Source organism: Dermacentor andersoni, chromosome 2 (genome assembly GCF_023375885.2).
Source record: "Dermacentor andersoni chromosome 2, qqDerAnde1_hic_scaffold, whole genome shotgun sequence".
In the NCBI taxonomy this organism is placed as follows: Eukaryota; Metazoa; Arthropoda; class Arachnida; order Ixodida; family Ixodidae; genus Dermacentor; species Dermacentor andersoni.
Genome location: NC_092815.1, coordinates 10,919,054 through 10,944,394, shown reverse-complemented (window position 1 = coordinate 10,944,394; position 25,341 = coordinate 10,919,054). Strand labels below are relative to the sequence as shown.

The 25,341-nt window shown below is 43.0% G+C and overlaps 1 protein-coding gene across 5 annotated transcripts in view; it reads left to right on the top strand.

Annotated features, from left to right (window-relative positions):
* Positions 1–25,341, top strand: part of LOC126543004 (band 4.1-like protein 4) — a 175,868-nt gene that overhangs the window by 135,492 nt on the left and 15,035 nt on the right. For 4 of the 5 annotated variants that reach the window (XM_055077550.2, XM_055077552.2, XM_050190152.3 and 1 more), the window contains exons 5-20: positions 7,982–8,079; positions 12,094–12,214; positions 13,270–13,357; positions 13,845–13,933; positions 14,039–14,102; positions 14,535–14,626; positions 14,716–14,784; positions 15,918–16,039; positions 16,459–16,537; positions 16,628–16,741; positions 16,980–17,090; positions 18,112–18,219; positions 18,786–18,866; positions 20,988–21,107; positions 23,455–23,520; positions 25,065–25,133. In XM_055077550.2, coding sequence (XP_054933525.1) covers positions 7,982–8,079; positions 12,094–12,214; positions 13,270–13,357; positions 13,845–13,933; positions 14,039–14,102; positions 14,535–14,626; positions 14,716–14,784; positions 15,918–16,039; positions 16,459–16,537; positions 16,628–16,741; positions 16,980–17,090; positions 18,112–18,219; positions 18,786–18,866; positions 20,988–21,107; positions 23,455–23,520; positions 25,065–25,133 — 1,491 coding nt within the window. The remainder of the gene's footprint in view (positions 1–7,981; positions 8,080–12,093; positions 12,215–13,269; positions 13,358–13,844; positions 13,934–14,038; positions 14,103–14,534; positions 14,627–14,715; positions 14,785–15,917; positions 16,040–16,458; positions 16,538–16,627; positions 16,742–16,979; positions 17,091–18,111; positions 18,220–18,785; positions 18,867–20,987; positions 21,108–23,454; positions 23,521–25,064; positions 25,134–25,341) is intronic. The other variant, XM_055077551.2, reaches the window with a different exon arrangement.

Genomic DNA, 25,341 nt, shown 5'->3' with positions numbered 1-25,341 from the left:
GGCCAACTCCCGCACTCAACGGCAAGGTCCAAAAATCTGGGGGACAGCAATTGGGATTGTCCTCCAGATCCAACAACAGGCACAAGAATGAAGATACGCGTCTTATGGTAGAGGCATGGCATATCTACAACGGTGGAAGTGCGTGCGTGAGTCAGCATTCGATTACTTTACATAAGGAAGAGATTAAGTGCCTTAACAGTTATCTCTCACGTAGACCGGCACATGTACCCGATTGACACGTGGTGATACCATTCAAGAGCTTGCGCAGATGAGTTTTGTGTCATCTTTCTTTTTTTCGCCTCGGTGCTCCCTTCAGTTGATAGTTGGCGTTCGTGTTGTCCACTTCTCTTCTCTTGTGTCCTGTCTGCACGCCTCACCTCTTCTTGCATAATGAACATTAGGCCCATATTGCAATTTAAAAATTATAGCCGTGGAGTTCGCAAGGCGGATCCACTTGGAACGAATTCTCATGACGACACCAGTTTCGAGATATAAATTCCCGAACTTTGCGGAGAAATGCATTGGCGTTCCAGTTGTGTGCTTGCTTCAGTGCATGAAACGACGTTTTGTTAACAAATTAACTGGAAAGCCAATGAATTTCTCCTCAAAGTTCTGGAATTTATATCTCGAAACTGGTGTCGTCCTGAGAATTCGTTCCAAGTGGATCCGCCTTGCGAACTCCACGGCTATAATTTTTAAATTGCAATATGGGCCATAATGTAATTAGTTAAAAACTTAATTAGTGATTTGTTATTGATTAGTCGATTTTGCATCTCAATTTATTGTGCAAGTATTGTCCGCCGCTTCGAGTAGACCAGCTCATGAACTAGAATTGTGATAACTGCCACAGGCAACTTTTAAAGATTTTTGAAAGTGTTCGTTGAAACACCCTTTATATAACAGCGTACAGTTCCTGCGTAGCTACTGCATTAGCCATCCATATTTAATGTATATATAGCTACTGGCGTAAAGCGTTGGCAGAGTCGTAGTCGTTAACGCGCAGTTTTTTTTTATTTTACGTCGACCAGAACACCCGCATACAAGGCAAAAAATGCTTCTAACGCATTCTGTTAGAGAAGGCGTCACATCAGGATGCCGCAACACCAGCATTGCCAGGTCTTCGGCAACTCCATATTCCTTGAAATTCTGATACGTATACACGCAGACAAGCTGGAACTAATTCTCTCTACAACGTGGTTGAGTTAGCACATCTTGACCATCTGTGGGTTCCGTCTGCACTTCCAAGCTCGCGCACTTTTCCTTACGCCGCCGCTCCGACAAACCTATCGATTAGAGTGGCAATAAATGTGCAGGGTTTACGTGTATACGTGCGAGTTTTCTTTTGCGTGATTCGCGCTCCCTGCACGTGGACTCTGCTTGCGTTGTGCGAGGGCTGCTTTGCGTGCGGCACACCTCGGCGATCGTGCCACTTCGATTTCCCGCGAAAAGAGCGAGCGGCCGAAAGCACACATTGTCCGGCCATTGTTGCGGCCACCGAGTCGGCGCTCGATAAAGAAGCCATTGACTACACGCCAATGGCATGTGCCGTGTGGCCACGCGTGCCTCAGCACCGGCGTCGTGCCGCGCGCGACACGCTAAGCCTAACGCGGCCGGCCAAGTGCCGCAACAGCGCGGTTCCTTTATAGCGACTGTGGTTTATTGCTGTGCTCGTGTCACGAAAAGCCCATACGTTTCCGATGCCATGATTGCCTTTAGGTATTACGGGGCTTTGAATCTGTCGGGCGACTGGTCAATTAAGCAAATACATTAAGCGGGCGTTGACACGGGCCTTTCAGGAGTTGAAACGAAAACGAACATAGTCGAGGGAGGGGGAAGGCTCATGTGTTGTTTTTGTTTTCTCCTCTCCACGCCATTAATGCGTCGGTCCTTCTGTGTTGCGTAAACACGGTCCTGCACCGAACGTCCCCGTTCCAAGTTTTTTTTTGTTTTTTTTTTGTCGCGAGGCAATGCCGCTAAGGGATGATGATGACCTCTCCGGATATTGGCATTGTAGAGCAGGGTGAAATTAGTATCGAACAACGAAAGTTTCGAACGATGAAACGTAGGCCAGTATGTCAATGAACTCTCTCTACGTACAAAACAGTCTCTTATGTGCAAAACATGTCAACTGCATTTCTTCGACCTAATAAAAAATTTTAAAAATCTCCTGTGGCAGCTGGTGCATTTGTATTAGTTGTGCTGCATTACTGGAGCGGTGGACATTACTTGCACGGGAAATCTGGAGGCATAATTGACTAACGAAAACAATTTCACTAATTACACTTTTATTTAATTAAATCATGGCGGGCGTTGCAATGTTCTAATTATAGCCAGTGAGATGTCAAAGCTACAACGTTACTAGACTTGATTCAGTTTTCAAACTCCTGTGACTGCCACCACGGATCCACCACGGGCCTGGACCCACCACGGATCCTCGCACCTCGTGGCGCTACTGTCGCACGGTCAGCACGGCGCGGACGGGGCGGCGCGGCACTGTCGCGGCTGTTCACGCGTTTTGGCGGTCTATGTAGTACATGAGCGTTTTGCGACACTCATGTGCGTTTTCAATGCCGTGTGCATTTTGACAAGTTTACACCCCGTATAATCCAGTTTTATTTTGTGACGCGAACGCATATTTATATGCTCCGTTCCTGCAGCGAGAACCAGCCTTGAATGTGCAAGTCTGCTCGCAAGCGAGCAAAGCTCGCGTAGGTTTTAACATTGCACTTGTGAATGTGGTGCTCTGATGAAGGAAATAGTGCTAGCTTCATTTTTTTTTTTCATGCCGAAATGGAGTGCTGAGAATGTGTATATACAGGGTGTCCCAGCTAACTTTAGCGAGAGTTCTAACTGGGCTACGGCGGCGCCGTTGGTTAGACCATCGCACGCGTAATGTGAAGACGTGGGATCGTTCGCCACTTGCGGCAAGTTGTTTTTTCATCCACTTTCACTGCCATTAATTTATAATTTCTTTAATTCAATTAGTAGGTGCAAGTACTTTCCCCTATGTTGTCCTTGGCGTCTTTGTTGGCTTCTCATGATATGATTAATAAAAATCGGACCCCTTGGTCAGCCCCCTGTCTTCTCGTTCATCCTTAGGCATATGTGATCTATCTAAATGCTTGGGCACCATGTTTACCCACCGTATTACCTTTGACGGCTGGCACATTCTGACGGCAGCAGAATGCAAAATACTCTTGTTCACATTAAAGATCACCAGGTGGTTAAAATTATTCTACAGTCCCCTACTACAGCATGCCTCATAATCAGATTGTTGATTGGCATAAAAAAGCTACAGAATTTCATTCTAATTCTCCTTATTTACTGCTACTTTGAACCATAATATTGTGCACTACATAACACAAAATACTTCGACAACGCAATGTGATTGACTGGTGAAAAATTGTGATGTCACGCCATGACACATTTCCACTAGACCTTATCATGCCTTTGAAATGTGTATGTATCTACAAGCCAAATAATAATAAGGATTCTTAAGATGGGGGGCGGGGGACCTCTCTCGAGATAAAGAAAGCTTTTAATCTGCAGAAAATTTCTAGGAGGCATCTCAGTTTCTAGTGTTTCTGATAACTTCAACTCAAATTTAATGTGTTGCCAACATCATTTTATGTTTTCTCTGCTGTGGTTGCTTGGTCATTGTTGCGTTCTGCTGCTGGCTATAACGTGACAGGTATGACTCAAGGTCACCAGTAATACCAATTTAGACAACAAGCAAAACAACAAAGACACCTGGTAAACAACAAATCAACTGGTAAAAATTATTTTGAAGGCTTCACTCTATTGCACGGCTCACAACCCAAGCGTCTGCATTCAAGAGTACCATCAGTTATTGTTTTAAGATGAGCATGTTGCATTCATACATAAATAACATATAATGCACATCAGCTTGCAGAAGTTGGGCACAAATTCCTTTTTTTTTCTTTTTGCCCCGAACCATCTCAATTCTGCCGCCACTGCTGGCACGAGAATGCTGCGCAAGATGCGTGGTGTTTATTTCCTTGCTGTGTCTCCACCTTGAACCACCACGTGATCCCTGTAGAAGAAGGAAAAAGAAGTGGTGCGCACTTAAAGAGAAGGAACAAACAAACATAAGACTGACTGCTGATTTACTTGGTAGCTCACCCCCTGTGTATAGCAAAAAGATGATACAGAATACAAGCACTGGCAACTTTCTGACACAGTAAGGAAATCATTTATGAACTAACATTTTCAGAGATAAGCGAGCCTTCCTTGAAATGTATGAAATTATACGACTCTTTATTGCAAAAAGTATACTCTGTGTAACCAATGACATCAAAATTTTGTATGTCAGCTATAGGCATGAAACTGCATATTTAGAAAGCATAGGAGCACAGCTAGTGCAGAAAGACAGCCTTGGGTTAGTGGCTCATTTCAATCTAGCCTTGTTAAAACGTTTGCCAAAAGAACACATTTTATCAGAGATATGTGCTTACGTGCTCACGTACCCGTACAAAACAGTTGCAGCAAACCAACGCGAAAATAAGTGAACGTCAAGAAAGAAACTCGCCTATGAAGTAGAGTGCAAACAATCACTTACTGTTGTTGCTTTCAGACAACATTGCTTCTCGCTTTTCGTGGTCACCATCGCTCAATATCCGCATCAACTTCCCACTCTCGCGCCAAAAAGAGTATACAGAGCCAAACCAAAGAAGCAGAATAGTGAACACGAGCAAATGGACTTACGAGAAACTATGCGTGCGTGCAAAAAGAGAAGAAAAACGGCCGCAAAAGTACGGAAGCAAACAGTCACCTTTGCAGTGACAGTGACAAGAACTTTATTAGAGTGTCCTGAGGAACTTGATTGGGGGGAACCGAAGGCTCCCCGATCAAGTCCCGTCGTGGGCGGAGTCACCTTTGCAGAATCCGAAAGTTTGCACGATACTTCTTGCGACAAAAAACCGCGCAATTTGTTGCTCAGCCTGGCTCGGCTTAGATTGGCTTCGACGGCAAAAATGACGGCGAAGACATCATCTTTAGCAAAAACTAGATGTAAAAATATAAGCATTTCTGTTAGTAGCAAACTTTTTAACTATAGTTCCAGTAGTGCACTTTATCCAGCGCTTTTCCCACGCAGCTATGCACTGGACACGAGGTATCTGGATGTACACTCTTAAACAAATGTACACCCTTTGGGTCGTATTCTGCCACACAACAATAATCGTCATGTCTTGCTTGCGTTTCCTTTCTTGAAACCGTTGCGTTCGATACTGTCCTGTCGAGGATGCTCTGTCATGCTGATAGCGCGCATGCCGTTCGTGACTTACCGGGCTCGCAGCATGAAAGGAAGGTAATGCAGTCAAGACAGATGACGATTATTGTTGTGCAGCAAGATGCGACCCAAAGGGTGTAATTGCGCTTAAGAGTCTACACTCTTAAAAAAGTTTGCACCCTCTAGGGCTTATCTTCACTCTTAGAAAAATTTACACGCTTTGGGGCTTATCTTGTCCCGCAACGATAATCGTCATCTGTCTTGCCCGCGTTTCCTTTCTTTAACACTGCGAGCCCGGTACTTCCCAGTCACGAACGGCATGCGCGTTATCAGTGTGACGCAGCATTCTCGACAGGAAGGTAGCGAGCGCCGAGTTTTCAAGAAAGGAAACGCAAGCAGGGCAGATGACGATTATTGTTGTGGGACAAATATACACCCCAAAGGGTGCAACCGTTTTAAGAGTGCACAACAATAATCGTCATCTGTCTTGACCGCGTTTCCTTTCTTTAACGCTGCGAGCCCGGTACTTCCGAGTCACGAACGACATGCGCGTTATCAGTGTGACGCAGCATCCTCGACAGGAAAGTAGCGAGCGCCGAGTTTTCAAGAAAGGAAACGCAACCAAGGCAGATGACGATTACACTCTAAGAAAAGTTTACACCCTTTGGAGTGTATCTCTGCCATACAACGATAATCGTCATCTGCCTTGATGCGTTTCCTTTCTTGAAAACGCCGCGCCCGCTACATTTTTCTGTCGGGAATGCTATGTCATGCTGATAACGCGCATGCCGTTCGTTACTGGAAAGTACCGGGCTCGCAGCGTTAAAGAAAGGAAACGCATCAAGGCAGATGACGATTATCGTTGTGTGGCAGATATACGCACCATAGGGTGCAAACATCTTTTAGAGTGTGTGTTGTGGTGCAGATATACACCCCTAAGGATGTACACTTTTTTAGAGTGTAATTTTCATCTGCCTCGTTTGCGCTTCCTTTCTTGCAAAATCCGCGCTCGCTAACTTTCGTGTCGACAATGATATGTCATCCTGATAACGCGCATGCCGTTCGTTAGTTGGAAGCACCGATCTTGCAGAGATAAAGAAAGGAAATGCGGGCAAGACAGATGCCGATTATCGTTGTGGGTCAAGATGCGCCCCGAAGGGTGCACATTTTTTAAATACTGTTTATGAACACCTTTAACACAACCCATAATTCGGCGTTCGACGCAGATCTCTTTCTTGCACACCCACGCCCCTTGAGCACCCCTTGAGCGTAAGCCGCGGACGCGGCCGTGTTTTCCTTCCACGTCCCTCAACGGCCCACGCATGTAGATGGCTGTCGCAGCTTTGTTGCAGCCAATGTTGAACGTTACCGAGCGGCCATATTTACGCCGTCGTAGCTATTGTTCCCATTGTCTCTTAAAGAAGGCTAATCATTACGCGCTTCAAGAGAAACCACTATTCCTCCGTCCGCGTTTTCCTTCACCTCTCGCCTTCCAACTCCGGCCGGGCCCATCTTGCTTTCCGCCGAGAGCGTACTACGGCCCTATATCGGCTGCGGTCACTTCCGGTCTTTTTAAAACCGTCAACGCCGGGTAAATGTTTGGATGTCTGGCCTGCCGCCCTACGAGCGACCGCAGCCCAAGGAAAAGGCGGCATCACCGGAACCACGCGCCTTCCGCGGCTGTTCTTCGCTCTGCCAGCCAAAGAGTCTCGGCGGCACGCGGGCACGAGCTGGAAAGAGCACCGCGCAATTCGGCCCATTCACGGCCAAGGTGTCCGCGCAGACGAGGGGCTGCCGCTTGCGTGCCAGGCGTGCACCATGTCGCGAAGCGAGCAAGAAAAAGAAAAGCGGGCGGGTATTGGGGAGATTAGCCGAAGCTTCCTTTCTCTCCTAGCCTCACGCTCTCGTTGCTTCTGGAGGTGAAAGAGAGCGAGTGCGTGACGAGACCTCTGCAGGGAGCCACAGTCAGCCGTGCGTGAAAAAGAACGCCGCAATCTTTGCACTCGATCCTGGAGGGGGGTACTACGTTGCTCCGGGCGTCGGCCGCTTTTGTTTTCGTGTGCATTTGGTCAAACGGCGCATCTGTGCGGTTGCGTTGTTGAGATTCTTTCTACCTAAATACTTGGTTGCTTACTCTGTACGGCCTACCTGTCTTGGGCGAAGCTTCGATTTCCTCGCGCACGACGCGCTTCGACGATGAATGGTGCGCAACCGTGGCGCGCTTATGCACCCCCGAAGGGATTCAGGAAACGTATGCTGTGGCGAGTTGAAAAATGAACCAGAGTTTGCTCGCGAATCGCTTCGAATCGCTCATATGCTAAGTCTGATTGTTTTTAGTTATCTGCAGTCTCAAGCTTTCTCTCTTTTCATAGTCATTACACTTCGGTTTCCTATCAGAAAGGAAAATTGTAGAAACCCCAGCAGTAAATTTTTTCACACCCCTCAAGGACTTTTAAGTAATATCTTCCACGTGTTATTGAGATGGATCAAATAAGAACAGGTATATTATGTCGCCAACAATGTTTCTCATGAGAATATGTACATGATGCCCCTTCCTTTTTTACTACCTTGTTCCTCACATGCATAATGTGCCTTAATTGTTGCATATAATACAATTGTATGAATACTTTAGCTAGGGAAGAAAACAAGGATGGACTCTTTATTTATTTTTGCTAAACCTCTTGAATGTGTTGTTTGATGTACAATAGTCAAATTCCATTTTCATTGCAGGTACCAGTACTTTCTTCAAGTGAAGCAAGACATCTACCATGGCCGGCTGCCCATCAGTTTCGATCTGGCTGCTGAACTTTTTGCTCTAGCTATACAGTGTGAGACATCTACTCCTGCTTTTGTGGCCCCTGATTATTTACTACCAATTACAATTTAAGCTCACAGTGCAGTTCGAGACAAGTTTCTGTACTGCAGCTATCGCCTACTTGAATGATCTTGGCATGTCAATAGTTGTGCTTTGGCAAGTTACATACGTGGCAAATGATTTTCTGGAAAAGAAAAAGAACTGAAATGCACTTTAAGCTGGCTGTGTGGTATAACACTGAACATACTTCTTTCAGCTCCCACTCATCTTCACAGACACCATAGTTGTAAACACCAGAGTATCAGTTTAAGTACAGCAGATTTCAACAGTTACTCTAAATATGTTTTTCTGAAATGACAAGAACTGGTAAAAGTAATATGTAAGTAAATGTATTTAACTGTAGGGCAAGAAATTGGGGAATACAGAAATCATGTGCGTGAAGCAGCACTACCCGTGTAGTTGTCTTCTGCCTTTGTGCCATTTTGTTCCATTAACACAAGTTAGGTAGTTTGAAAAGAAAAAAAGAAAACAACAACAAAAGAGTGTCCAATCTTTACCCATTTTTTAATTCCTGCAAGCTATTGCATATGGTATCTGTATTCAAAAATACATATTACATGCATGGCTTATCTCTTATATTCACCTGAAATATTAATGGGGCCCTGAACCACTTTTTATCAAAGTCAGAAAATGCACTTGAAGTCTAATTAAACTTTTCAGAAATACTTTGCTGCGAAATGTGCTTTCATCTGTTCATCAGAAGCATAGTTATTGGCAATCAAACAGGCCCTTTGCGGTGCTTCCGTTCCTTCTTCAATGACTTGCACTGCGAAAGCTATGGCTGAGCGGGGTGTGCTTACAATGCTCTACCTACTGAATGTCACCATGGTGTGTAGTTCAAATTTGATTTTGGATGTTCACATAGATGCCGCAATTTAAAATTTTTGTGCCTACAACGTGCCAAACGCGGTTGTCCTCACCGAGCAACAGCGCACTCAGCCAGTGGACTCGTCGCGGCATCCCACAGTGGCTGCGGTATCTACGCTACATAGCATAATGCAGCTTCATGCAACTACAGTGCATATGTGCAGTGTTTGCTTTGTGTGTGACGGGGCTTGACTGCACGCTTGCACTCATATGCTCCTGTCTGGCTGTGCTACATGGTGCAGACCGGCTTTGTCCTGCACCAGCTCGAACGATGGGTAATAGCCACATCCAGCTTGCTCATTTTGAACCTCTGTCACTAGCTCAATACGAAGCGAAATCTGCCAAGGCATCTAAGCAGGAGCAGCCAAGGGTGAGCACATGCTGGCAAGCATGCGTGTGCTCTTACCTTAAGTTTCGTGTGGTTTGAGGCTAGTTGAATGTTCAAAACTAGCCGAAATTAGCGAGACCCAATGGCTACAGCACCAGTAAGTAGGATGGCCAAAGTTTAATTCCTATGCAGGCAGCTGCGGCCGAATGTAAGCAGATGACAGTCGGCTTCTTCCAGAAGTATGTAATTATTATTGAAATTCGAAAGCACATTACTATCGCTTATTTCAGCGTGTTTATAAACTGCGTCAATACATATATGCAGTAACAGTAGGAAGAAGCACGCTGATCTGAACACCCTTCTTGGTTGGTGTCAGCTGCTGGCCAATAGCAGCCGAGTATGGGAATCTGCTATATTATGAAATAAAGTGTCCAGGAAAGACTGAGGAGCCGGCTTCTGTTGAACAGTGCGTTTGAGAGAAATGTGACCTCGCGCTTCGCTTGCGAGCTCTATACACCACACACGACTGCAAAATTTGGTTGAGATGTTCGCGGTAGTGTATGCCATTCATGGACTGTGTCTTCTCACGAAGCCCGAGGTGTGGCTCAGGGCCCCTTTGATGAGAGAACTTGCTGCAGGTGGAAGTTGAACCTGCATGTTCTGAATTAAGGCAGTCTCACATGCTGTGATTTGAGAAGAAAGAATTGTCACAGTCACACATGCCACGTGGTGATTTTTTTAACAGCTCTTTTCTTTCCTTCAGCTCATGTGTAGAGAGAGAGAGAGACAGAAGGGAAGGAGGCAGGGAGGTTAGCCAGTGTAAGTGCTGGCTGGCTACCTTCTGCCGGGGAAAGGGCTAAAGGGAATAAAAGGCAAAAGAAGAAAAAAAAAATAAAGTGAGAAAAATTCGAACGATAATGTTATGCTATGCGCTACAACTTTCAAAGTCTGTTGCACAGTTCATAAGCCCTTAAGAACTTGAGCAAAGCTCTTAAGGCCTTGAGTGCCAAAACCCATCTGGACCAGTGTCCTAGAACTTCTTCCTCGGTGAAGGGGTGATTGTCAAGTTTTTCAAGCGTAGTTGTGAACACTTTTCTTGCTACAGTGTAGTGGGGACAATAACAGAGAAGGTGCTCATCATCTCCTCGCAGCCACAGTTGTCGCAAGCAGGACTTTCGGCAATTCCAATGCAGAAAGAATAGTCATTCGTGAATGCCATGCCGACCCACAGGTGGCACAGAAGTGTTGCTTCTGCTTGTGGTAACCCTTGTGGAAGACAGAGTTGCAGACGGGGATCCAGTCTGTAGAGACATGCATTGGTGAATGCACTGATGTTCCACAGAGTCTGCATAAGCTCGCATGCAAGGAGGCAAAGCTTTGTGACTGCATCTGTTCTCGACAGTGGTATTGATATAATATGGGCACCATCGTGGACTGATCGGGCATTGTTATCCTCACTGTAATTTCCTGAAGTTCCATAGTGACCCAGTATCCACCGGTAAATGATGTTGTGCCCTTAGTCGATTGTGTGATGGTGAAGTAGCTGGATGTCTACGACTAATTGCAAGTTAGGTCCATGGTTGAGAGGTTACGGCAGACGCTGGACAGCTGCCTTCGAGTCACAAAATATGGACCATGACTGTGATGATTTGTGACCAATAAACTCCAGAGCAGCACAGATAGCTGCGAGTTTTACAGCCTTTGTTGATGTAATGTGAGATGTCTTGAATTGAATGGTAACAGATTTCGCAGGAATTACCACTGGGGAAGGCTACAGCGCGGGAACCAATGGAGACAAAGGAGGCACACAATGTACACCGACAGAGCACTGACTTTCAACAAAAATGTTTATTTCGCTGATGCGCAGCCAGTTTTAAAGCAAACGTTTGTCAAAAATAAACAAGAAGATCACACATGCACCCAGAACCTGTTCATAGCGCTATCGCACCCTGGTATTTGAATCAAGGTAGGGCAGCTCTTTTTCACACAAGGTTATTGAGGGACAACTGACACAGTTATTTCCCACACGTGAAATTGCGGCAGCCTTGATAATTTCTCTAGTAAGGCTTGATTTGCTCCTAGATACAATCTTGCATTTGTCGAAGACAGGTTTGCACCCACAGTCATGGCAGTGCGTGCCTAGATCACGTTGAATAGCGTTAACATTGATATGGTATTCCCTAAGTCGATCGTTAGCACATCGGCTGGTTTGCCCAATGTAGACTTTACCACACGAGATAAGTAGCTCATATACATGTGCTTTGTCTGTGTACTTTGTGTGCCTCCTTTGTCTCTGTCGGTTCCCACGCTGTAGCCTTCTACTATGTTCAACCAACAAGCCCAACTAGTTACTTTGCTCAGTTACCACTGTTCCAGCTGAACTTCTTGGAGGAGACAGAACTGTCCATATAAACATGGACGTGTTCTCCATGCTTCTCATGCAGGAGTGAAAACACAGTTTGTTTTAGGGTGAAAGATAATGTCTCCATTTTCTTTTTGATGCTGGGAATGACAAGAAGGGCTTGGAGTGGATGCAGGTACCATAGTGGTAGATATGGTCGTTCTGCAGGTGTGAACTTTGACAGTTCCTCCCACTTTCTAGAGGAGCCATATGGCATGCATAAAAGCATATTAAGAGATGTTGCATATTCAAGGAGAAATGTATGTCTCATACTTTAATTACATTCTGGGGTTTTACGTGCCAAAATCATGTGTCATACTGAAATCTCATCTGCTACGTAAAATGCTGGTCGTATCCTATTTATTCAACAGCCGAGCTTGGCGACTATGATCCCCGAAGGCATCAACCTGGTTATTCCTCAGAGCTGCGTTTTCTGGTGAACCAGACACCGGAATTAGAAGAAAAGGTTGCAGAATTGCACAAAGGGCTGAGGTAAATATCAAAAATTTTTAAGAAAATGTCATACCTAGATAGAAGCTGAGCAGTTTCTTTTCTCCATCTCAAGTATTATTTTTGTGCTGGGCAGCATCCTTAATGCACTTACACAGTGTGGATGAGGGAGATATTCTGTTGCACATACTGCGAAATGCCACCTTTGTGAAAAATTTTAGTGTGATCAAGTCAGCAGTTTAGACGGAGCAGTCATGCATACCTGGTGTTCTTGTTTGTGCAATATTTGTTATGTGTGTGCATATATATTGCACTAGCACATTGCCACACATCAGTGCTGTCCAGAAAGTGGCACTAGTGGCTTGTAGTTGAGGTCATGGCGTGCACCGTTCACTTTCTGCACACATTATGCAACAAGACTCCCAGGGTCACTCTAGACTCCTGGAATCGTCTCCTGTAAAACAGGGCGATCGTTGAAATGAGAAGAAAGCACTGAAACTAAGATAGACTTCTGGAGTGCCAAATAATAGGCTTCGCGTGCAATGAAGAAAACGAAGGTGGAGGTTGGAAAATGAAGTTAAATAATAAAATTGTGGGCAGCCCCAACTGCTTCTTATGTTTTTTGAACATACAAGAGCACTCAAGCTGCTAACAAGTATGCTTAGGTAAAGTTAGGTGAAAATAATGTTAATGAAATGTTAATGCTAAGGGGAATCTACACTGATTTGGAAATATGATCGCATTGGTGTATAGCTAGCTGCTCAATGATTAGGCATGCTCCACTTTGATTAAAAGATGTCCAATGTAATTCTTTAAATGTGCTATTTTTGTCCTATTTGCATCTCAGGAAAGAAGTCTGATATCAATGACTAAAAATTTGTCTACTTCACAGTTAAAACAGGCTTTTTATATAGAGAGCCACTTGCTATTACATTCGGCAACAAACTTATTTTAAATTATGCATTAGCATAGTATTTTCATTGTGTCACACAATCACTTTTCTATTTTGGATCTTGCTCTTTTACAAAATTGCTGCTTAACGTCAGTGCACAAAGTAATTTTTTAACATAATTATAAAACATGTTTATTTATGCCAGAGGCCAAGTGCCAGCGGTTGCTGAAATGAATTTCCTTGACAAGGTCAAGTGGCTGGATATGTATGGTGTAGACCTACATCCTGTTATTGTGAGTCACACTTCTCTTGGTGCAACTTCCTTCTGGAATTCCCGACATCATATGAAACATCATTTATACTGCATGTTCAAGTGTAATTTATTTGAAGTACTGAAATATGTATTGAAACAAATAGCTTTTAAATCATTAGGTTAATTTATGCCTCTTGTGTACACAGATTTGTTCTATTTTTTCTCGAAAAATTAATCTCTTCATCAAAATATTGTTGCAGTTACTCTTTTTATTGCTGCTACAGTCCACTTCAGATGTATCTGATATTGTATATTTCTTTTTCACTTGCTGTTATCATTTACTTCACATTTGCAATATGTAATTTATTGAGTGCAATGTACTTGTACTAAATTGACTGAGTGAATAATTAAAAAAACACTTTTGATAATTTATTGACATTGATGTTTTCTTTGATCAATATTTCGGAACATACCTGCGCAATTTATTTTTCACTGTTGCATCAAGAACTGACTCATCTTTGTTTTAGGGTGAAGACCACACAGAATACTTCCTAGGTCTGACTCCCAGTGGCGTCGTAGTGCTTAGGAATAAAACCAAAGTTAGCAACTACTACTGGTGAGCTTGACCCCAATGCGTAGGAGGCATGACGTGTAGTGCCTTATCATATTCAGAATCTAAACTCTTGCATATGCTATTCTGTGGCTTTTATGATTGTTGCAGGCCACGCATCACCAAAGTTCATCACAAAGGCTGTTACTTCATGCTCCAAGTTCGTGACAAAGCAGTACGTAATGCCTCACATGCAACTTTGTTCTGCACACAAATTGAATTTTGTAGTAATTCGGGTATGCCAGTATTGCACCGTGTTTCATTGGCTGTGTGATATAGCCATTGGAAATTGACATGCAATCTTGTAGCATTTCAGTCATGGCTTTCAGTGTCAGATTCATACCATGTTAGGAGAAATATCTCAAGGGTGGAACAAACAAATTGCACAAATGTAGTGGATGACAACACATTTTTCCAAACTGTTTGTCCCAATGTTGCGCTGTTTCCACATTTCTGGAACATGTGTAATCAACCTGTCCAGATCAGGATCTGCCTGCAGTTCAGTGGTGCCTAATTAGTCCCTAAAATTTAAAAGAGATATTTTATAAGGAGAAGTTGACTGCAGATTACAACCATATTTCTCCTTCTTTATTTCTCCATTTGTTAGAATGATGACAGCACATATGGATTCGAGCTGGCCACGAAACAAGCATGCAAGCACCTGTGGAGGTGCTGTGTTGATCACCATTCTTTCTTCAGGTAGCACTGCTAATTTCTTTTTCATCCTCAAACTTATAACACAGCTTATTGTGTACTTATGATCCGACGTGTCTTGCTCCCTCATCCAGGCTTACCCAGACATCTGAAAATCCTATAGCATCAAAGTATTTTGGATGGGGAGGAAAGCTCAGGGTCAGGTAGGCACCTATTTATCTTTCTATCCATAAAATATAAATTACAGAAATGTTATAAGATATGAGAATGCACTTGCTAAGGAAGATCATTATTGATCAGAATATGGATGTATATAGATAGCATGTGCCATCTGCATAAATTAAAACGTAAAAAGTGGAAGTGTGTAGCTGTGTTTGCATGTCACCCAGTCTTTGTCACATTGCTGCAATTCAGGATATAACATGTAGTCTTGGGTACACAGCCTTATTTTAGGCCAGCTGCATCTGCAGTGCATGATTGCACATTGCACTCTGAAATGATCATGTGTAAAAGGTGTTCTGACTGATCTGTTGGTGCATCACTTTGTTTGATGGTACATGCATTACTATCAAGGTTCGTCAGTCCTCTTTTGTAATTTGTACAAGTGAAGTGCGCAGGCTGTGTCTCTGCATGCTTTTGTGAAAAAGCACTGCTGCCCTGCCATGGATTATTTGTGCTCCTTATTTTTTACTGACCTTGTGGGCTCTTTAAATAGTATTGAACACCCAGGCACCTGCCATGGTTAAGTTTCAGCAGCCCTGTATTTGCATTTTTGCCCTGGAAATTTTTACAGACCAGCTTCTTCTAAGTCTCACTGATCACTAAGAAATTTCACACTTAATTTACTTGTTGGATTCATAATCTAATTTCAGATTTTTCTTTATGTGCTACTTCTTTTTTGCACTGTAGGAACAACAAAATAAATAATTCTAATTATCTTTTATCTGCATAAATGTGTCAAGTTGCATACAGTTCCAGCACTGGCGTTTAGCATAAAGCTTTTTTGGCATGGAATGTGGCAGCTACAATGAGTGAAAAACATGTTGTATGAATGGAACTGCAGACAACTCATGCTGTCTGTGTGATTTGTAAGCAGTCAGTGGAGTGACTGGCCTAGTTGAGGGTGTGTCAGCAAACTGCTATGCCTTAGCATGTGCTTTTAAATGCTGGCACCTCATTCCCCTGTCTGATAGTGATCTACAAATCACCGACATCACAGTATGGCTGATTGTGCACCCATAGTAAATGTGCTCCTGGCTGACTGTTCACTTATTGTGAAAAATACCTTGTAGGAATTAGTGACCATCCTTTGCTTCCTTCACTTTTGTCCATCCAGCACACGCAGAGAACGGCCTAACCCAGCCAGCTTCAAGATACAGCCTCGACAGCAGCCAGCATTTGTACGAGTGCCAAGCAGGCGATACCAGAGACGACTCGGACAGCCTGACGGTGCTGACGGTATTGCCACTTCACATATCAGATTTAAAATTCAAAGCTTTCAAGTATAACATAGTTTTGTTAGGCTTATCAATACTTGTTGCTGGGCTGGTTAGTTCACCTTATTCTGCAATGTTACTCTGCAACCAAGGGCAGAAAAAAGCTTTGGAAAAAAGCTTTTTTCCATCCTGGGTTGTGTCTTAACTTTGCAGAATTGTTAGGCTTGTTTGAACAACAACAGTAATAATAATAATAATAATAATAGTAATAATAATAATAATAATGAGCCCCAGCATCACTTACCCAGGTAATGTTTTTTTCATTGTGTGGATAGTTGCGCTAATAAAGCATAGAATTGCTGAGTTAAACTCAAAGGTGTGGCAAAAATTAAAGAGGAAAGAGTTAGCGTCTGCTGAATTTGTGCATTTATATCTTTTCAGCAGGAACACAGCTCAGGGAACAAGAAAAGCATGTGACTGACCACAGGAACGGAAGCCACTGGGCTCACTCAGCTCTGTTGTAAGTCTTCAAGTAGCTTATCTTTTCAACCTGTAGCAAACAGGTTTGACAAAGGCTAAATAGCCAACATTATCGCTGTTTCCTTGACAGGTCACCATCGTCTACGTCACTTCACCACAGTTCACCTGCGCCAGCCACTTCAACGCCAGTAACTCCTGGGAACCAGTCATCTTCAGTGCCACCTTGGGAAGACCCAAAGCAGAGGTACTATGAACACTAGCCTTAATAATGCAGTATGCACGGTGTTGTGCGGATCCCTTTTTTTTGAGCTCCATAAGATATGGAATTTTCATTAAAAAGCACAATAATTATAAATGCTGTTCATTATATGGATCAGTGTTCAGATATGGATCAGTGCAGCCATCTGTTTTCCAGAGATGTCCAGTTTGGCATTTTGTTTGGCTTGAATGGGTTAATGAAATACAACGCTCCTTATTACCAGGGGCCTCTACTCAAGTTCAACAAACCCTTCACCACGATCTGTTCGAAGCTCTGGGTCCAGGCACTCTCACTGCCGGTCATCATCCAATGAGGGAGACTGCAGACGACGAAAGTAGGTGAAACAGGGTTTTTTACATACTGTGTTCTACATATCTGCCATGTTACTGAAGTTGTATAATCAAATATTGTGAACAGCATAAAAACAGAAAAATCTGACATGGCTAATTAGGCAGCTATAATTTCTCAGTACATTTCTTAAAAGGTCAGTAACCTCGCAAAGTAATTCTAGATGTAATGTTAAAAGAGGTAGAAGTACTCCAGTGTTGTTTAATGATCAAACCAGATGAAACGGGCTTGGAAGCTGCAAAACAGATAGAAAGACCTGTATTTAAGCTTCTGTTGTTTCCTTTACCGAGAGAGAGAGAGAGAGCGAACTTTATTCAAAGACCTTGCTAGGGGGTCAAGGGAGGCAGGGGGCCAGACCTTGAGTCTTAGTGTCGTCGTCATCCAGCAAGACTACCCAGATTTGATCCTCCGGGCATATGCTGAGCAGCATGGCCTCCCACTGCTCGGTCGTGGTGATTCTGAATGTAGGATTGGTGCTGTGTTTGATGGTGTGTGTGGTGCTGCGAGGCATGCCCAGAGAACGTGGCCGAGACCTGTGCGTAGCATGTGGCCCTTTTGCAGCTCAGTGTGAATACATCGGGGTAGGTGTGATCTTAAAGGGAACGTGTAGGAAAGGTGCGCATCTGTAAGAGCCACCACATGGTCAATGCCAAGCGACATTGCCTAAGCTTGTGAAGTGCCATTGTCTTTGCCGCTGTAGCTTTGCTTTAGCATATTGCCATTTTTTACTTTACGTATCAGCTTGGATGCAGAAAATTACCTAAGTATTTCAGCAGTGCTTACAGCATTAATTATTTTAATCTCTCTTGTGCTGATTTTATAGATGATACATATATGATCAAATTTCTGAAGAAGTTCAACAGCTGGTACACTCATGTTCATTGCAATTCTGACTGACTTGGCATTTACTCCTCAGTTTTTTTTATTTTGATGTGGCAGTGTGCCCAAAGCTTATGGCAGACTTTCTTGAAAAAAAAATTGCCATCTCATCTCTTATCTTTTTGCAGGCATCATAGCCGACGAGGTTCAGATAATGAAAGCGAAGTGTCTAGGTCCTCACGAGGTTCTCGAGGATCCAAATGCTCACGAGCAAGCAGTGGAGGTTGCCGGCACAGGTAATCATTACATGCACTCTGCTAATGCATCAGAATTCCAGAGTAGTAGAACATCTATGCCTCTTGGCAAAGCTGCCAGGCCACTGAGCTTTTGACCGCATCTCTAAAATGCTCTGAGGCATATCTTGTTCTGCAAGGATGTGAACTTCCTTCACCATCAAGGGACTTGGAGTACAGCAGGTGCAATATAAACTACGCCGTAAGGCCTGGAGACATGTCTATTCATATGCCCAGTGGCCTGGTGATTTTACAAAGTAAGCAAAACTAACTAAAGAATATGTGCATCTTCTCAGTATTTTTGTAATCCTGGTTTTGCACTTCCATGTGCCTTGAAATCCCTGTAATAATTCTTTGACACCCTGACTTTCATTCAAGAAATGTTATGGCATTTGATTCTGAAATATAGTTGGTAGCCATAACTGGTACTTATTTTAGATAGTCTGCAAGTGGTTAAGTCATGCGCAGGTTTTAGCCGGCTCTGCATGGCTGATGAATAATGCTTTTGACCTTGTCTCCATGATCTGATCTTGGCCGCACTCCTCTGATATTATTATCTTGACCTTCAGCTGCCATTCGAGAGACAGTGGCAGTGAGTCAGACCACCATCACCACCACAGGCACAAGCATCGACATCAGAGGAGGCATAGGTGAGTTGCAACCAGTGCTTGAGGTTTGATTCACAAAGCAGTCTTTTGGCCACGGTTCAGTACTACATAATTCAAAATGTTGTATGAATGAAGCCTGTCTTAAGCGTTTAGCAGAAACATATGCTTTGATGGGGAGAAAATAATGGTAAGGAGAGTGTCAAGGCTGTGCATCAACTACCCAATAAAGAACAAGATAACCAAGAGCACTAAAAAACGTACTGACAGATTGATTCCACTGTATTCGCAAACTGTAGCTTTGTTACAAATGTCATTCCAAATGTAAAGATACAGATGTAAAGATGTAGCAGCATCTTCATGCTCTCCCATTATGGCAGCAAAGGCTATACTGTATCAGAAGATTATATAGGCAGATTGTGCCTTTTTCCAGTTGCTTATAGCATGCATACAATGTGTTGTAGTGACCATAGCATTGAATACCAGCAATTATATAACGCCATCTTTGCATTTTTCTCACTTGCCAGTGAAACTCATACTACTGAAACTTACATTGCCATCCTAGCTGCATAATGACATGTAAATGAGGCACCTCTAGTGAAGAGGGACCAAGGCTGGCTCAATGACGTAATGGTTTCTCCTAGTTTACTTTCTCCGTCTAAGGTGAACAATGATCAGTGGTTATCAATGAACCACTCACCTTCCAGTGCAAAAGGCAATCATGTGTAATGCCATGTGTCATCTTGTGTAATATCATGTGCCAGTGTGTGTCAGCATGCCTCCAATTTCCCTGGCCAGGAAAGAAATTGGTTCTCTCTTTGGTTGAGTGACAGGGCCTATTATTGTCTGTCCTTTGATGTTTTCTGCTATGCTAGTGTAAATTTTCTTGATATTTTCATCTTCTTTTTCTTCCTTCATCTCCTGTTTTTTCAAGTGTTTTTACTGTGGCCACATAATACTTGTGCACAGTTGTCTGTGGCTATGAAGGGAAAGTTATGGAGGCAAAGCGGGCACAAGTGCAAGCACTTCAGAAAAGAGTCCTGCGATTAAATGCACCTTAGTTCAGGCTGGGGAAGATAAAACATAAACACCTTATTAGCAACAGTTAAATAAGACATAACACACCACTGAGTGGAAAGCTTTACTTTGCGGCTTTTCCCTTACGCCTCTGGGTAAACAAGAAACAGTCGCATGTGGAAGCTGCGTTGATTCAGTATCTGTTCCAAGCAGCTGAAAGCACTGCCAAACGCTGCCGGACTACTTGGCGCGGTAACACACGTGCAGCAGCCACGCACCCGTAGCTTTCCCTTCATAGCCACAGAAAGTTGTGCACAAGCATAGCGCTTTATCGTTGTGATTTTAGTGCTGTGTCCTATATACTTCTTCATGTTCTTTTTTGCACTGTTTTTCAAACATAACATGGGAAGGAAATGGTTTGCTAGAAAGACGTGAGGATGGGAGCAAGCAACTGGAGAGGGGCAGCATGGTGGACTGGTGTTCATTTGTGTGGTTGATCAATTTAGGTAGTGTGCTAAATAAGTTGCAAGATACGAGAGTTTGAACTCTTACCTCCTTACATAGTACCAAGTGTGCTGGATAGTACCGAGTATGCATTATTGCACAATTCTGCACCCCTCAACTTTAATGCGAGTCCGCGTCGAAATAAGTGGGTGTAAACGAGTATGTTCAGTATTTATTTGGTGCTTTGTATCATTAGTGAATGAACTAAAGGTGACTTAAGTAGACTAGAACTACAATAGGCTGAAATTTGGTGCTGAACTGAGGAATTATTTTATTGCTGATGGGTATTGTTTCAAATGAACATGTGCTGTCAGCCATTCACGCTTCCCATGAAGAAGAGCTGCTTATATGTGACAGTGTGTCTTGCTTGAGAACAGTGAAATGCAGCAGTGGAAGTGATACATAACAAACTACACTTGGCCAGTAGCATTTCTGGTATCTTTTGCTAACCGCCTCCCACTCATATTGGTACACTGAAACTAATAGGTTCCAGTGTCTGTGAAATCTATTCATGTGCAATACTGTCATCTTGGGAATGCTTTTGGAAGCAATAACAGTATTGCTCAGTATAGGTGCACTCTGCGTTGTAAAAATGAAGTGCTACACATTATAGCTAATTTTGTATGTACACATCAATGCTTGCAGGTCGTATGAACTGATTGATTCTGAAGCCCAGTGGAAAGAAGTCCAGAAACAGCAGCAAGCTAGTGTCCTCAAACAACCACAGAGTGCTGTTGTGCGGGACCTGTCGGCAAGGAAAAGTGGGTAAGAGCATAGCACTCGGCTTGGTGGCCCACATGCACTGAAGTAAAGAGAGGATACAGACATACTAAATATGTGTTAGGCAAACAATGGAACAAGGGTCTAATACTTCGTTAACTGACAGCATGCGCCAGCAGGAAGCGTGTCGCCAAGTTCCATTGTACCTGTACTGTAAATGAGGATATCTTGAATATGATACGTAAATACCATTATACTCATCTTTATGATTAGCATGACTCTAGCTTCAAAGTTTATTTATTGTTCCAGTTGTTTAAAAGGAAGCTGATATAGTTCTAAATCTTGGAAACAACAGCACTTTTCCAGGATTTGTGTGAAATCAGTATAAAATTAACTTTAGTTTATCAGTCCATTCATGCATTTGTGCTGCACAGTGATTTCAATAACTCACACATGCCTCACTTCAGAAGAGCGTGCCATGTGAGGTGTGGGCACTGCTGTGGTAAAAGTTGTGCTCATGATGAACATTTCAGCATTGACCTGCCCTTCCTGCGGACAGCTAACAGGGACATTGATGGCTTTACCATAAAGCTGTCAGAAAAGATGCCAAGTTTGAACATGGCACTTAGTGTAGCTTTTATGGCTCAAACCATCTTTGTCTAGCAACTCAGGAAAATGTTTCTTAGACTGCGTGGCAATCACCCTGCCATCATCGCCACCACTTTCCAAGGAACAAGCACAGAGATTTGATGCCGTCCTAGACAAGCAGTTTTCGTCACTTTGAATTCAGATAGTGTGCATCTAAGCATAATAATATAACCAAAGTGATGTAATGTAACGAATGGTGGTAGCTGTCAGTTCCTTGATTTGCTAGATTCACCTAACAGAGCAGAGCGTATAGGTAGGCTTGGGAGGGGGAGCTCATTGGTTGTTCACCAGCTGCTAGAAGGAAAACATCAGCGGTCACTGGCAAGATGGCTTTTATCCACTGTAGATTTCAGTTGCTGTTGGATGAGACAGAGATCTCCCCAGATATTTACGGCTCCCAAAATAACTACTGCTGCAAGGGATTAGTTGGGCTGAAATATTACATTTGACGTAAGTTCTATTTCTTGTTTATTTTATCTAAAGTTCTTCAAAAACGGCAAATATAATTATTGTTTAAGCACTAACCATTTGATGGCATCACCCACTGGTTCAGCAATGCTGTGAGGTATAACTTCAATCCATTTCATGTTACAGTGCAAAAAATCCATAATATGAATTTTTCTACATTCTCTCAAAATCCGTGCACATACAAGTGCATCTTTGAAGTCAGTAATCTTCTGAATATGAAAAATGATGCACCATAATGAAGGTTTGCTTATGTAGTTGTCAATGTACATGAATCGCATTTTTTTGTGTAGGTTTGTAAACACTGTGATCAATAACTGCATAACTGCTGTAGTAGGGTGGCATGAAACACATGTGTTAGAGTGGAACATGATAACTACATCTTTTATAGAGAGATTCTAGCTGCTTAATTGCACTCATTAGAAATTAGGGAGCAATAATTATTGAAAACAAAAGCACAGGACAAACAGCAACATACAACAATTAAAAAAAAAGTGAACAGAACTCCATCTATGCCTGGAATTCTATAGTCCTGTCATTATTACTAAAGAAAACAGCTTTTGCAGTGTAAGCTGTTGTGGACTTTATCCTGTAGCTGTTCGTGTGGGCAATGTTGTCCGCTGCCACTGCTGCTATCGCACCAGCTATCACCAGGAATGAGAAAAAAAAAATTACCCAGTTCCTGGTGGGATCGAATCAGGGCCCTCTGCGTGAAAGTCGACTAGTCTACCACTGCACCACGCCAGTGCTTTCTAGCTGCTGTGGAAACATGCCCTATACAGGTGTCCTAGCATGTGACGAGTCAGGTAATGTGAGAGGCACGCCACATAGCGTCAATAAGTGCGCACTTTGCGTTGCAGTTGTGTTGTATTCCACCAGGTGTCACAACATATAGCTGTTATGGGCTCAATCCAATAGATGTTTCGGTTGGTGTTCACCGCCGCCGCATGTCCTCTAGCATACACAGTGACTGTGCTGCGTGTGCCATACAGGCCTTGCTTGAGTTGGATTGTTGCTTGACTATTTGTGACACACTCTGCCATTTGTAGCCAGAAACCTTTCTCTGAGTAGGCTAAGTAGAGTGTCCATTGTGCACATCTTTTTTGGATCTCATTGCAGAAGACTTCTTCAAATATCATATCATATGAGTCTATACTCTGTGCAGACTGTGCTTATTTGCAGCGGTAGAAAGGAGAAAACAAAAGCTTGGCTACTTACAAATGGTTGCTTAAAAGGTATTCCGTAGAAATATGGCTATTTGCTTTGTTTTTGTCCTCAGGTACATCCAGTCAGGCATGGAAACTGAGTCAGAGGCCCAATATGCTCAGAGGAAGAAGCACAGGAGGTAATGGGCTGGATATGTTGCTTCATTATTTATCTTTTTTTTAAACTCGCATTTCTTACTACTATCAGGGTCCTTCAATACTTTTCATCTGGTTATGAAACTTCACTGAAAGTTTCATATAGGGGCAGAAGGTGGCACTAGATGTGTTGGCATAAGTAGAAGGTGAACAATCTGCCGCGCCAAATGCGGGGGCTGCGCGATCGTGCAAATCTTTCACAATGAGAAGCACCTCTCCCACATTTATTTCAGTATGTTTGTAGAGAGAGCATGCAACATGAACTTTTGACAAAATAATTTAATGTGCGATGCATTTGTGTTTCAATCATACATGGCATTTCTTTATTATTATGGTCGCCCTCCTCCCAATAGTAGCCTTCGTCACACAAACTGTTTCGTTCGGCTGTATCAATTTGCGCTTTGACTGGTAGGTTAGTGAATAATTTTTTTATTCCCATTAGATAGCTTTGTTAATCCGTTGGCTATCTTTGTTAGTTTGACTAGTTAATTAGTTTGTCATTTGCCTCATTTATTTAGTTTATTGGTTGAGTTGGTTTTGTTACTGTAGTTTGTTATGTTACTTGATATTGAGTTTAGTTAGTTAATGTAGTTAGATTACTTAGCAAGTTAGATTAGTTAGTTATTAGTATAATTAGCTCAGTAATTATCTATTTGGTTAGTCAGTTGGTTAGATTTGTTACTTTATAGTTAGCTTAGTCATAATTAGTGATAATTAGGAAATTACTCAAATAGTTTGGTAATCAGTTGGTTAGCATTTTTGGTTTAGTAATTACCTATTTCTTTGATTAGTTATTCCGTTGGGTAGCTTTGTTAGTTTTAAATGCAGGTTTTTATGTGAAATTACATAAAAGTGCGACGTGAACTTGCTCTGTAGTCGGTTTCTAACGATGAAGTAGTCCAAGTGTACAATTTGAATTATGAATTAAGCTGCTGCTGCGAATGCAGTTGAACCTGGAAATGAAACAAGGCGTTGTAGTTATTTCAAAATTGTTCACGTTTGAGTTTCTGAACACTGTACAGAAACAGGGGGCCAATTTGCGCGTTGTGTCGACTCTATTCATATGCCAATTCAGACAGTCGATCCTTGTGCAATAACAAGTGCGTGCACAGAATGCCTGTGGTGTCCATTCGGCGTCTGCTCCAATCCACCTGCAGCGTCACGGTGCGTCCACTGCAGGCCATATGTGAAGCTCTCCCATACCGTTGCGCGGAAGTTTCATGACCAGATGAAAAGAATTGAAGGACCCTGCTACTATTTAGCATAAAGAACTGTTCAGAAATTTGGCAACCTACATTCTTTTAAAACATATAAGAATTTTGATGTCTGTGCGCCAGCACACAGATGACGTTGCTTCTGCATTACCTGCACAAGTTTCTTCTCATCCAATATCCGACCATCACCATTGCCATCATAAACAGTAATCTCGTGCACTTGTGCCATTGCTTCAGGTGTGGGGTCCTCATTTCTGCCCACGTTAATTGCTATTCTTTATAACATTTTCACCACGGTTACTTCATTACTGCAGGCATCGCTCTCGCTCCAAGTCGCCAGATGTCAAAAGGTCCATCCCGAATGATGTCAAAAAGCACATTGAGTGAGTGATCCAGTGTGCTTATCTTAAATCTCCTCCCTCAACCCCTGTAAAGACATGAAGATTAATACTCAAGCGGTAATAGAATGCTTGGCAGATCCAGTGTCAGGAGAGTGGGGGGAGAAGTCTCTCTGTAGGTGACTGCGTGTGGACACTTTTGATGCAACTGACTTGCTTTAATGTAAATGTCAGTGTACTGCACACGTTTACT